Source organism: Equus przewalskii, chromosome 19 (assembly GCF_037783145.1).
Source record: "Equus przewalskii isolate Varuska chromosome 19, EquPr2, whole genome shotgun sequence".
NCBI lineage: Eukaryota > Metazoa > Chordata > Mammalia > Perissodactyla > Equidae > Equus > Equus przewalskii.
Genome location: NC_091849.1, coordinates 39,415,091 through 39,429,360, shown reverse-complemented (window position 1 = coordinate 39,429,360; position 14,270 = coordinate 39,415,091). Strand labels below are relative to the sequence as shown.

The 14,270-nt window shown below is 38.8% G+C and overlaps 1 protein-coding gene across 6 annotated transcripts in view; it reads left to right on the top strand.

Moving 5' to 3' along the window:
* The window catches only part of KIF6 (kinesin family member 6), a 371,498-nt gene that overhangs the window by 100,806 nt on the left and 256,422 nt on the right, over positions 1-14,270 (top strand). For 4 of the 6 annotated variants that reach the window (XM_070584535.1, XM_070584539.1, XM_070584537.1 and 1 more), the window contains one exon: positions 6,319-6,448. In XM_070584535.1, the coding sequence (XP_070440636.1) occupies positions 6,319-6,448 (130 nt within the window). Of the gene's footprint in view, positions 1-3,305; positions 4,391-6,318; positions 6,449-14,270 lie in introns of those variants that run through there. The other 2 variants (XM_070584540.1, XM_070584538.1) reach the window with 1 other exon arrangement.

Sequence of the window (14,270 nt, the reverse complement as noted above, 5' to 3'; positions counted from 1 at the left end):
GTGTAGTTTTTGATGTTTAAAACAATTCACTTTTATGAAATCATGCAATTTTGTGATTGCCTGTAGCCAATAGCTAAGGGTATGATAAGCCAAGTCACATACACTAGATTTTGGAGCCATTTGTATGTTGGTGGTTGCAAAGTGATATTGTTTAGGGATGGGAAGAGTTTGGTTAGATTAATATAATACAGGAAGGCGATAGCTTCAAGTTATTATCAATCTAAAATTTTATCATATTTGGCTATAATTCTTAAAAAAACAGAAATGAAAGAATGCTTCATATATATGCTAAATCTTAGGGAAATAATTAAATGACAGTAACCAATAAATAAATAAATATAACCATCTGTGAGAAAAACGTTGGTTCTCCTACACATTAATTGTACCTAGTATGGTTCTGTCTTTGCCTATCATGGATAATTCTCATTTTGTTTTTGCTTTTCCATAGCACTGGCCAACAGCTTCCAGTTCTCTGTCTTGAGTTCTTTTGGTGATGTTTGTTTTCATAGAACATGGAAGCATAAGCACAGTAAGAAGCAGAAGTCTCTCTCTCTCTTTTTTTCTTTTGCTGAGGAAGATTCACCCTAAGCTAACGTCCACTGCCAATCTTCCTCTTTTTGTATGTGAGCCACCACCACAGCATGGCCACTGACAGAGGAGTGGTGTAGGTTCATACCCAGAAACCAAACCTAGGCCACCAAAGCAGAGCATGCCAAACTTGACCACTAGGCCACTGGGGCTGGCCCAGAAGCCTCTTGAAAGTATGCAGACGTTTCCACATTGACACCAGGCATCCTTGAGTCTTAAGGGTACATCACGTTAAATGACTTAATGGCTTGTTCATTTCAATTTTGCTTCTTTTCAGACAGGGAATAAGTCGTCTACAGGTTGCCAGCCCCTCTGATATGGCAGACTTTTGGTGGTAGAATGACCTTAGGATGTTGGTTAAGTTCTTTGGGAAAGCAAATGGATCAGAGTTCAAGTCTAATAATACTACAATTTGACCACATAGGTAAATTAGAAATAATAATGATAATATTTAGGAGAGGATTTTTATCAATGGAAATGAATGAAATTAATATGGATAACAAAAGAATTCATCCCAACAATCATTCAGAATATTTTGCAGCTTTGAATTTGGACTTGTGCTTTTGCTGATAGAGTATTTCATTTATTGGTATATCATATATCTCTTTATAAAAAATTAAAACCTAGTGTTTTTTTTAAGACAATTTTTTTTATAGCCATTTTAGGTTCACAACAAAATTGAGAAGAAGATACAGTTGTCTTTTCTTGTAATATCTTTGTCTGGTTTTGGTATTAGAGTAGTGCTGGCCTCATCAAATATTTGGAAGTATCCCTTTTGCTTCCATCCTCTGAAAGAGATTGTAGAGAACTGGTATAATTTCTTCCTTAAATATTTGCTAGAGAACCTGGTGTTTTTAGTAGGTTAAATTAAATAACTTGGTTTCTAAAATGTCATATGATTGGCTATATTCTTTATTATCAGTAAGCAGATATAATGTTAGATAAAACTAGAAAGAAAAGATATATTTTTTAAGCTACTAGAGTTTTCAGAATATCTCAGTAGTGGTTAAATAGAAAAAACATTGATCACTTTTAGACCATTCTGTCTAGGTTAAGACCAACACAAAAATGTACTGCAAGTTCATAAAACTTTCTCAAGTGATATGTTTCAACTATCTATATTTTATAACAGAGAAAATCTTTTAGGTTTTTAATCACTCTGAAGAAAATTCACCGTTGAAATTGTTTACATGCAGGAAAGAGAGCTCCCCTTACATCCTTTACTTTAAAATTTACGTCTTTCCTTTTCCATAAATCTTCACCATAGACAGCTCTGAGAATGTGTGTTGGGGTGAGAAGGAAAAAAGGAGGTTGAAAACCACTGAACCAGAGAATATTCTCTTTATTGAAATGAATAGTGGGACTGTGTTTACAACATGGGAAACACATCCGGTTATTTAGAAGAGTCTGGTGGACCCCCTGCCGTTTTCATGAGCTCTGCCTGCCATTGATATTGCTCTAAGTCAAGGTAACTGGACAGGGCTGCCTCCAGTCTGTATGGCACCTTCCTGTGAATTATTAAAAGGCACCCCTGCCATCTGTTGGAAAATTGTTGTAATATGCTGCTTTTGTTAGAAGATACTTTCTTGCCCTCTGATAGACATTTGTCCTAATAAATATGCCATTTCATCATGTGAATTGCACCCGCTTGGACATGGTGCTGTTGTGCAGTGCATGGCCTGCACAATCACATGGGGCATTTGCAAGTAGGAAAAAAATAGAAATCACCATAGCAACACTTGTCTATAACATAAAAATGAGAAATCAGATTCATTGCAGTAACTCCTGGAAAGTTCCTGTTCAGCAAGTTGGTGGTGTTGGAATAATGGGGAGGTAGGGTGTGGGGTGGGGAGGGTTCTTTCATTGATGGCTTCCATTCTTGAGAACAAGGGCTTGGCTATTGCTCTTTATATGTCTTCCAGTCAGTTAGAAAGAGCCTACAAATTCCAACAACTTAGCCAAATGGAAAAGATTCTCTGTTTACAGAGAAAACACAAAGCTTGCTTCTTCCCCATCATTAAGCAGGCCGAGTATACTTAGCAGAACTTTTCCACTTAGGTGTCCAAGTTAAGGCTATCAGTGACTTTTTACTTGAAATCTAAACGTTTTAGAAACATTTTGTCGGGAAAACTAGTCACAGGCCCTTTCAAAAAGAATCAAATAAATAGTTTGGGGGGTTTCCATCTTGGAATTAGGATGTTTATTTAAGAAACTCTAATAAAGCCCTCTTTCAAGCCCATGAAAATTGTAGTCAGAATTGAGTGGCGGACTAAGGATTCAGGAAATAGCTATTGATTTGTGAGAGAGAGAGGGAACAAAAGTGCCAGAGAAGGAAGCAACTTGCTGAGAAACTTTTGCTAATGGTTCTTATTTCCTGCAACTTTGAAAAAGCATTCCACCACCAGTGGAGTTTAAAACATTCTCGTTTCCAGATTAGCCCACCTAGGCAAGGGGTGGTACCCACGGTATGGCTCAGGCTGGGCTTCTCGGGGCAAAGGCATGAGAGTGGGTGGGGCTGACACATTGACTGCAAAGCTTAGTGCAAAAGGAATTTTCAGTGAAAGCAGGCAGGACAATAAGGGAAAGTCCAAAGCCTCCTGCCCAAGGGATTGGGCAGAAACCAGGAAAGAATCTGAGGAGAAGAACTGGCAAGGGAGATCCTGATTGGAGAGAGACAGTTGCACCACAGAAGATTCCAGAAGGTTGCCAGGGATGGAACCTTTTATAGGCTGCCCACACAGGAGCCCTAAGCAGGAAGAGAGCCATGCAAGAAGCCAAACTAATTTGGATACCAAACGGCCTTTTTATTTGCTTTTCAAAACCTCCACGGGCAAGAAATCAGAAAATAGTGAGGGAAACATAACATCAGAAACAGTCGTGGTGATGGGTTACAAAAGACAGCTGAAAGTTCTATACCGAAAAACTGGGGGGATGCAAATTGTATTTTGATCAAAGTGACAAAGCCGGACAAGCACCTGGAAGTACATATAGAAGTATAATAGTTCTGAAGTAGCCACATGGAGATCAAAAGCTCTGGATGATTTAGAGGAAAAATGTAGCTTAGCCAAATGCCACTGATGACATTTCACACTTTCTCCCTTATGCTTCTAATTATTCTATGTAAATATAATCCTAAATCAGTGACTCATTTTTGTCAGCTAATAATGAACACTCTTAGAATTCCATACTTGCTTGTTTTCTGCGTTTGTTATTTCAGTGAAGTAACGGTGAAACATATATGTATGCTGTCTCCTTACCATCACTTAGAGTTTTTGAGTCAGTAATGATATAAACGCTATGGATATTTAGGTAGATTTATAATCCCCAGTTGAGCTTTAGTTATGCTTGTGGTTAATGGGTGGCTTAGTTTACCCATCAGCTGCCTGGGCAGGGAGGTAGAAAAGAAACTTCCCATGAAGGACGGGCTTTTTAAAATTCACAGTGACCTTGCCTATTGGTAGATGTGGCTCAAGAGTGAATTCAGCTTCAACCAAGATGATGCGTAACTTTCATGGGGTGAAGCTGGGTGGAAAGTAAAGATAAAGAAATCAGAAACCTCTTCCCCTAATGTCTACCTGTAAGGTTATTAAACATGAAGTCAATGGCTCTCAACCTGCGCTACACACCAGTATCTCCTGGAGCTGAAACAAATTCTGATACAAGACCACGCCCAAGAACAATCAAATCAGAATCTCCTAGGATGGGGCCAGGCACCAGCAACTTGTTTTGTAAGTTCCACAGGTTGTTCCTGTGTGCAGCCAAGGAGAGAGCAATTGGACTAAATGAAATGACACAGATCCTGGTACGTTTGGTGCCCAATGAGCATGAGCACCCTCCTCTTCCAGTCATTTCCTGCTACCCCACCCCTCCCTTTCTGAACTCACACAGGATGTGTGTATCTGACTTGGTCTTGCGACACGTATCACAGGTGACTGCCTCACAGTTGGAGAATTTGCTTCTATCTTCACATTGAAAATGACAGAACTCTCTTCTCACTTTTAATGTACCGTCTCATCACTTATTTCACGCGTTTATCTTCCTTCCAATATTATTTAACTTCTTTCACCTTTAAGCCCCAGAATCTGTGGATTTAGGAAGGGTTCTGACTTCCGTGTCCCTAGGGATTGAATGTAGTCAAACCTCTTCGAGCACTTGAGAAGGATCAGGGTAGAAATAAAGTTTAAGGCATAAAAGGGGTTCCTAAAAATAGAACACAATTCATCAATTTCAGTTAAAAATGCCTTCATACTTTCCAAGCATTTTTGAACTCTTAAGCATTTTTAATAAGCTCACTTATGAGTCTTGTTGAAAATAAATAAAATACACTTGTTTTCATTAAGGGAAGAGATCTTTTTCCATCTTAGTATTGTTGAAAAAGACAAAAAGGAGTCCAAAACTTGGCAAAGGAGTACATTATTAGTGACATATTGGTCACAGATGTGCTGGTAGAGCTACATTTTCTTCCTGCAATTAGTATTTTAAGTGCCCACAAATTACATGTGAAAGTCCAGATAATCTCCTTACAAAAGGGAAAGATGAAAAAATTATGGTATTTGCAAAGTCTTCATTTTGAATATATTCTAAATGTGTTTTTGTAAATAGGCAAGTGACCCATGTCCGTTTGCTAGTTATGGTTTCAAAGGAGTAGTGCTGGATGATTCCCACCTTTGCTTTTTATCGTCAGCTCCAAATGTTTTAAGGAAGTGCAGACACCTGGAGATACTCTTTGGCAATACTTGTGAATTATAAGATTCCTTTCCCTTCACAATTCTTAAGAAAGTCAGGAAGGCAAAACTCAAGAGGCAGAAGGGTATTCTCTCTAGTAACTTTATATTGCTCGAATCTGTAGGCCTTTGAAGCAGAGTAGGAGGAGTTTGGCCAAATTGTGTTCAGTTACAGAAAGTCCTAAAAGGACTTAAAGGAGAATATTGACAAGCCAACTCTGGAAACAGGGTTAGGACTGACCTCGCAGGAAATGGTGTTGCCACCAGGATGCCCATTAAGGCAGATGTAATAGGTGAATGTAATTCAGACCAAAGGCTCTTATTGTAAGGATGTAATGGGAGGAAACAGTATGTTGTAAAAGAAAAAGGATCAAGAAACACATGTGATGGACATAAAAATAATAATGACAAACTAAAACTTTATTATAAGACTTCTTGAGAATTTTTTTACTCACCTTGATATTGAAAACTAGACAAGGGAATAACTCCTCAAGGGACGACAGATGCCTCAGTTTTCATCGTGTTTAAATTGATGAGCTAACCAGTTTGAAATGTCATATAAATTGAAAGCGATGTGAAATTGAACAAAAGGGAAAAAGCAGAAGGAGAAGAATTAGTGTACTATCTATATAGAGGCTGAATTATGACACAGAAAAAAACAATATGACCAAGTTTCCTGATATATAAGGAGAAGACTATTTGCATTTTTAATTCAGTACAAATATGCATTTCAAGACGGTTTAGTGATCTGATGATTACAAAGACAGATGGCTTTAAATCAGGAGCTCGTAATATACCTTTTGGCCCCAAAGCCATCGGGTAGGACTGTCAAGGGAATGTCAGTGTTTGATGCTAATCCAGCTCTGTCTGGCGCCTTGTGTAATATTTGATTTTACAAGTTCAAGACTTGATACTATACAGCTTTTGAAAAATAAACCTATAATAAAGACTTCAAGTTCTTTTCATTCTCAAAGTACCTTGTTTTTGTTGCTTCCCATTTCCCTAGGAAAGTGACAATATTGGAGGACCCCGATCAGAACATTCACCTGAAAAACCTGTCTCTTCATCAGGCAACCACAGAGGAAGAAGCTCTGAATCTGCTCTTCTTAGGAGACACCAACAGAATGATTGCAGAGGTAAGCAATGTCTCTGCAAGCTGTTTCTCCACACTGTAAGATATAATCGAATTTTAAGGGCAACAATGACCTTAAAAATAATCTTCTCCACACTTCACGTTACAGATAAGGAAAGCTAGATGCAGAGAAGTGGGGAGACGTTCCCAGGGTCATCTAGCTAGTTGAGGAGCAGAGACTGAAACCTAGATTCCTTTAATTTTTATATTTTTCAATTTTATACAAATTGGTTCACAGCTAGTCAATGACAGCTCACCAAACATCTTTATTATGTGAATTTCTGCGTAATTTTTGAAATTTAAAAATACACAGTTCCTTCTTCCTAACTCAAATCCGTCTATTGGCATATGTTTACATATCCATATATTTTCACATATTTAGTGAATTAATATTTAGAAAGCATTTAGAACAATGCATGGAACATGTGAAGTGCTCTGTGCGTTTGCAGCTATTTTTGGCAGATCTGGGAACACTGCCATGCGTGGTATAAGTATGTCTCAGCGCAATATTTGGGATATACCTATACTGAAAACTACTTGTTGTCAACCTGACCTTCAAACCTAACTGAGGGCCTGTGTTTCACCTGGGACTATAGGCAGGAGCCAGGATTGACCCAGCTTGGTCAGGGACCCTAACCTCAGCCGGTTACTGATTAGAGATGGAGGGTCGCAAAGCTCTCCTCCCCAAGGACACCACAGTGAAAGGAATGGAGTAGTGGTGGTGGTGTGGGAACAGTTCCCCAAATGAACAGATTGCTGTTATCGCTGGTGCTTTCCTTCTTAAACCATGCTCCCAGGGTTCTGTGTTTTATCGTGTGTCTGACAACAAGTAGCAAGTGAGGATAGTAAACTGGGCAGATTAGTAGTCTAAGAAAGTCTCATCGTGCCATTTTTTCTGCCCCTTTTCCACCCTCTGGAATGCATGGCCTTAGATATAAGATGGAGAAATTGAAGCCAAGTTCAGATAGTGAAAGCATGGCATTGATGCCTGTTATTGTCTTGGGCCCTTAGTTTTTTTGTTGGTTTTCTTTTCTTTTTTGTGTGTGAAGAAGATTGGCCCTGAGCTAACAGCTGTTTTCAGTCCTCCTCTTCTTGCTTGAAGAAGATTGTCACTGGGTTAACATCTGTGCCAATCTTCCTCTATTTTGTGTGGGATGCAGCCACAGCGTGGCCTGATGAGCAATGCTAGGTCCATGCCTGGGATCCGACCCTGCGAATCCCAGGCAACCAAAGTGGAGTATGCGAACTTAATATGCCTTCGGGCCAGCCCTGTTGTTGTTTTTTGCTAGTTCTGCATTAATACTTTTCAATAGACTAACTTAAATAGGTTGAACTTATGTACCACATAAGCCATATTATATGTCCCATATATACTATGGATTTAAGGACCATCAAATTATTATTTTCATTTAAAGAAAGTTTTACATAGGTTTTAATTTCAGAATATCTTGTTTTGCTTTACAATGTTTTGTGTTTGTGTTTTGCTTCAACATTTTGCCAATGTGGTCATCTGTGATGCTCTTATTTGTCGCAATAATTAAAGGTTAAGGAGTAATGGCAGATTAAGGATCGGGGAGTATAATGATGAAGGATCAGCATGCCCCACTAAAAACCCTCCTCCTTCATATACAGCTTAATAAACAGAAAACCAAGAGATACAGAATATAGATGGGTCCTGCCCACCATTGGACTATGAAAAAGAGAAAAGGTGGATCCATAAATGCCATTGGAAACAAGTGGAGAACCCCGTCCCTGCCTCAGTGCCATCCTTCCTCCAGAGGGGACTCGTGCCCAGAATAGTCTAGGCCTTGTCCTCACAATCACATCCCCTCATCTTGAATGGAGTGTGGAGGGCTCCTGGCCCTGGTTCACCATCGCCTCTGTTAGCTTAAAAGCTTGGCCATTTGGTATTTCAAAGTTATGCATTAACTTTAGCTGACTGTATCTTTTCAGACTATTGTTTTGTGAAGTTTTGAGGACCTTAAACTCCCTTTGTGCAAGCTTATCTGTCATGTTCTACCACCTTACAAAATTCCAACAGTCTTTTCCTGTTAGTTACTGATGAGTATCTAATAATAGTATCATAAATAGCTGAAACCTGAAGTCCAATTCTGATAATGCTGGTTGTGCATTATTTTTTAACTTGTTCATTTTTTCCTGTGTGACTGATTTCTTTTAAACCAAATCTACTAGATTCTGTGTATTTCTGTGCTTGCTTTCATTTTTCCTTTGGTCATAATAGCTACCGTGTTATCTCAAGAAGCTGCTCAATAGCCTTGGCACTGTTCTAGATGCTTTATGTATGTAGATGTTATTTCTGATTCTTGTTTCATAGATGGAAACTGAGGCACAAAGAGTGAGACTACTTGTCCCAGGTCACCCAACTGTTAGGTGGCAGGGCCAGGGTTTAACTCCAAGTCAGACTGATTCAGGGCTTATGCTCTTTCCTTGTACCACCTTTCAGGAGTACAATAATCAAATTGACATGGGTCAAATTTTTCAAGCGAGGATACATTTCTGAATTATTTAAAAAGTACGCCAAGTATTTAGCACTTCAGTTTATCTCTTGAATTCATTGAAAGCAAATACATGAAAATATAAGTGAAAAATAACTGTCAATCCCTGAAAATACTTTATTATTCAGAGTCTCTGAAAAAGCCTGTTTTAGATTACGGTCCCACTGTCAGAATGTAATTTGTCAGCACAGAATGAGCTTACCAGGATAAAAAGAACACACTAACCATTTTTTTAAAAAAAGACGAGGTTCCCAATTTCCCATTTACACAGGGAAATCCAGAAGTCGCCATGGTAACCAGAAAATATTTGCAAAACAAAGTCTGAATATGTGGGACACAAAGTGGAGTGCTCTTTCCTTTCATGTGCTCTCCCCATAGCCAGCATTTTAAGGAAAAGTTATTAAGAGTAGCTTCATCCTCTTCTTATTTATTCAGAACTCTTAAATAATTTCTGTAATCCTACCAGTGTTTTGAATAAAACCTGATTATGTCCTTAGGGCAAGTTTTTTAAAAAGATGAACTCCTGTGCCAAAGAGACTAAATATTGTCAAAGCTGAACTGTATGTGACCCAGTCTCAAGGCCCACCAGTAGCAAGTGTGACTTCATACTTTTTTGTCTTATCATTGAAATGTTTCTATCAATTAATCAAATCTAATTGAACAAGACATTCTGCATTTGGTTGTCAAGCCCTGCACAGTCCCATTGCTGGGACCACTTGCAAAGCCCCGCCCATGTTCTAGAGCACTCTATCCCCCAGTGTGCTCTGAGTATGACTTGCATTAGAATACCCTGTGGCAGTCTAAAGACACAGTTTCTCTGATCCCGTTTTGGATCCATGGACTCAGAATCTCTGCAGTGGAGCCCTGGAATATGCATTTTAGCATTTTTAAAGTGCTCAGGCTAAACTTGGAGCAGTTTGGGTTTTACTATTAAGATGCTGGTTGAAACCCACTCCCAGAGAAGTACTCTGGGGGAGGAAGACAATTCCTCTACCCTCTAGGTCCTCCTGGCTGGTCTAAGAAGTAAATTGACATGAGACAGAATAACAGGAGAAAATCAAATAAAGTTTGATAACATGTATACATGGGAGAAACCCAGGAAAACTGAGAAACTGGCCAGAACAGCCAAAGCCACCACCTTAAATACCATCTTCAGCTAAAGACAAAGGAGGATGTTGGTAGGTAGTGGTTTGGAACTTCCAAGGGGAGGAAGTCAATTTACGTGGAGACGGAAATGCAAATATTTCTTAAACAAGTGTTTGTGGGCCCTCTATAGACAATGTGACCTGAGAGGCACATTTTATATTACAGTACAATTCTCTTATGGTGATAGCTCCTTCCTGGGACAGGCCTTCTATCTTAAATTCTTTTAGGCAGTTAGGGAGAAGGTCAGAGTTTCTTTCAGAGTCTTTTGTTCTTAAAAAATAATCAAGGCAAAGAGACACACTTTGGGGGGGCCAATTCTGATCCCCCGCAGTACTGTACCTTTTCAAACACCACAAAATTTGAAAGTTCTGCCAATTTGGGGGACAAAAAAAATCTTAATTTAATTTGCATTTTCATTATATGCATTTTTATATAAATTTGCATTTCCGTTTTTGTTTATGTCTTCTATTTGTTTTTCTCTTGAGGTGTTAGGGTAGGTCTAATTCATTTGTTGGCTCCGTGAGGACTGGAACTCTGTCTCGTTCACATCTACCACACCTCAAAACAGACTTGATATATAGTAGGTGCTCAGTAAATAATTATTGAATGAAAGAGCATGACAGATAATAGCTTTTTGCCTTTGTCGTATATTTAGCAAATATGTTCCCAATTTTATAAATTTTCTTTTAGTTTTCATTTCCTTTTTTTTTTTTTTAATATAGTCAAGTCAGTCTTTTTATTTCATGGTTTCTTCTTTGGATGCCATGCTTAGAAATGCAATTGCTAATGATGAATAATGCTGCTTATTAGAAAGTGTTTTGTTATTTTGAATTGAAATTTGATGCCTGGTCGAGTCCACCCCATTGTTCCCATTTGTCCTGGGATGGTCATCATCAGGTTGGAGTGGATCTTATCAGAGATTTCTGGAGCATGAGAGTTTTACCTGAATCTTGAAAAAAGCTGTCCTGAATTAACAAAATTTCATTTGAATCCTCCCTCTAGAAGTAGCCTCCCTTGATAAAAGTGTCATTTAAATATTCATTTTACGGAGTCGTAATGTTGCTCAAAGTGAATCATTAAACTAACATGGGCCTCTTTTACGAGCCAATTTGGAGAAGAGAATAGCATCCAGAATTCTTTCTACCATGACTTCACAGGAGTGCCTGTTATGAATTAAATTGAGTCCCCTTACCCCACTCCTAAGTTGAAGTCCTAACCTCTAGTACCTCAGAGTTTGACCTTATTGAGAGGTAGGGTCTTTACAGAGGTAATCAAGTTAAAATGAGGTCATTAGGTGGGCCCTAATCCAATATGTCTGGTGTCCTTATAAAATGGGAAAATTTGGAGACAGACACATATACAAGGAAAATACCATGTGAACATGAAAACAGTCCTCTAAGGCAAGGAGAGAGCCATGGAACAGACTCTTTTCTCACAGCCCTCAAAAGGGAGAAGCAACCCTGCAACATCTCCATTTTGAACGTCTACCTTCAGAATTGTGAGATAACAAGTTTCTGTTGTTAAGCCACCCAGTTTGCTGTACTTCGTTACAGCAGCCCTAGCAAGCTAATACAGTGTCCAAATGACCTAGGATTTAATTTCTTACAGGAAATTCTTATAATGTGTAGCTCTTGACCTTGATGCATTCAGGAGCAATAATATGCTATATCTAGTATACAACATTTCCTATGAAACTGCTTGAAGGGGATGTTTGGTGAGAATAGAACCCTCTTTTCCAACATTGGTAAAGTCTAGGGTTCTATTGGTAGGTGGCTTGCTTTCTTCCCACCTGGCTTCCTTTCCCCAGTGAACCGTCAGGTGAGTTCCTCCAGTCAGTGTTGATGTCCACTCTGGCTTCTTGACCATCACTACACATTCCTGCCAGATAGTGGTGAAGAGCATGCGCTTTGAAGATGACCTCCTGTTCTACTCCTGGCTCCATCCCTTGCCAGGTGTATGTCCTTGGGCAAGTCACTTAACGAGTCTCAACTGCACTTTCTGACCTGTAAAACGGGCATAATAATACCTACCTTCTAGGGCTGTAGTTTAATTAGATTAAGTGACAATTGGAAAGACCTTACAGTTCCCAGCTGGCAACTGTTTAAAGACAACACTGTTGTCCTGTTCAACTCTATTCTCTCAGCAGCTGGCAACCGGTTCATCAGTCATTAGTTGTTTTGTCATTAGTTGCTTTGTTGAATTGATGGGGAGAGAAAAAACTAGTGATTTCGGGAGATAAGACCTACAATCTCAGCTCCAGAACCAAAAGTGAGTTTATTGTGCCCTGTGCCTGTGGTGAGTACAGAGTACATCACAGATTACTTTGACAGTTTTTAATTTAGCTTGTGATTCTCCAGACCTTTTGGAAGAGGTTACTTTCCATTAGCCTACCAACAGTGTTTATGGGATTTATAAATTATTTTCCCAGGAGCTGTTAGAGGTCTTTCTACCTAATTCTTTGCTTGAAATAAAAAAATACTAGGTTCATCTGAGTTGTGCTAATGTGTTTTCTAAGCTCTCAGACTTTGCACGTTATCAAAATTTTGGAGTGAGTTGTGTAACCTTGTAGAAGTTCAAAGACTATAGGGAGACAGGGTATGAGTGGTGCTAGTAGGTTGATGCCAGTTATTGGAACAGCTGTCATTGGACGTGTTGTCTTACAACATGAAGACAGCACAGGAAAGAAGGAACAGCTTTCCTGTATGGTTGTGTTTGTTAACAACACTCTAAGCCTCGATCTCCTTGTGTGTTGTGTGTGGCAAACAAGAGGATCTGGGTTGTGATTAGTGTTACAGAAGCATTCCACCAGACCATTAGATGGACGCTGACTGACACATCCTCACAGATTTTTATTTGAAAGATACATTAGTTGTATATAATTAGCAAGTTTATTACAAGATTTTTGAGCCTGGGAAGAGCAAAATACACAGCAGGCAAAGTACGTCTTAGACCTACTCTTAAAATGGTAAGATTCTTTTATTATTAGGCCCCATAGGCAGCTAGAAACCTTAGCAAAAGATATGGTAACAATTCTAACCTCTTCTCTTATCTACTGTATATATGTTACTAGGTATAGAAGGAAGGAAACAAACTTTGAGCACTTACTATATGCCAGGCATTTCTCACTCCTTCTTATATTTTTTATATGAGATATATGAGAAATATACAGTTTTTTTAAAATAGTGATTTTGTCTTATAACATAGTTTGCATTCTGCTCCCACCTCGCCTAATTAGTGGTATTGCATGAACCATGAGTTTTGAGTCTAAAACATTTATTAAAATAAATGAAGCGGTATAATGCAGCCATTATTAGAATGTTAAAATGTACATACTCCTTATACATAATTAGAGAAACACAATCTTTTTGGCTGTAAAAATTTAGCTCCAGGGTTTCTTCTGATCTTTAAAATTCTCACTTCTGATTAAACATAGCAGAAGAAACTAATTTTTACTCTACTCCCTGTTATTGAAATTCACCAACGACAGCAACAAAAAATGAAAAATAGAGGGGAAAAACACCATCTTCAATTAAATAAAGAAATAGTCATAACCTCAAACCATGAGAAAATGTGCCAAATATTATGAAATTTGAATTATGGTGAGGGAGGGTGCTGATAGCCAATACATATATCCTCCAACCTCAGGCAGGGTATGGTTTCCCCTTAAACAAGGGGTCACAATTCTCAAAAGCAAATCCAATGATCTTTTGGTTAGGGTGATGAGATCTAAGAACATAGGCAAGAATGGGGGGGAGGGAATATTATGCAGATATTCATTTTACACTGTAGAAGGCAAGTCCAAAGAAGAAACCTTAAAGACAGGCCACTTTTATGGTCAGTGGTCTGGGCTCATTGCCAAGAAAGATGGCCTTTGGTGAGTGAGGTTCAGGGAGTTTGTGATTTAAGGGGTTTTACCATCCCAGACCTCTTAGTGTAAGAAATTGAGGAAAGTGTATGCTCTTCAGGCTAAGGACAAAACAGATTCAGAATAAAGGTATTCAGGGCACAAACTTAATTTGAATATTTCCTCACCCATCCCCAAGACTACTCTTTAGGAAAAAGATAGACATGTTCAAAGATAAGATTATCAGGAAGAGAACAGCTGAAGACCTATCCATAGACGTGAACTAGGGGGCTAAGGAATGTGCATTTGAAGCCGATTCC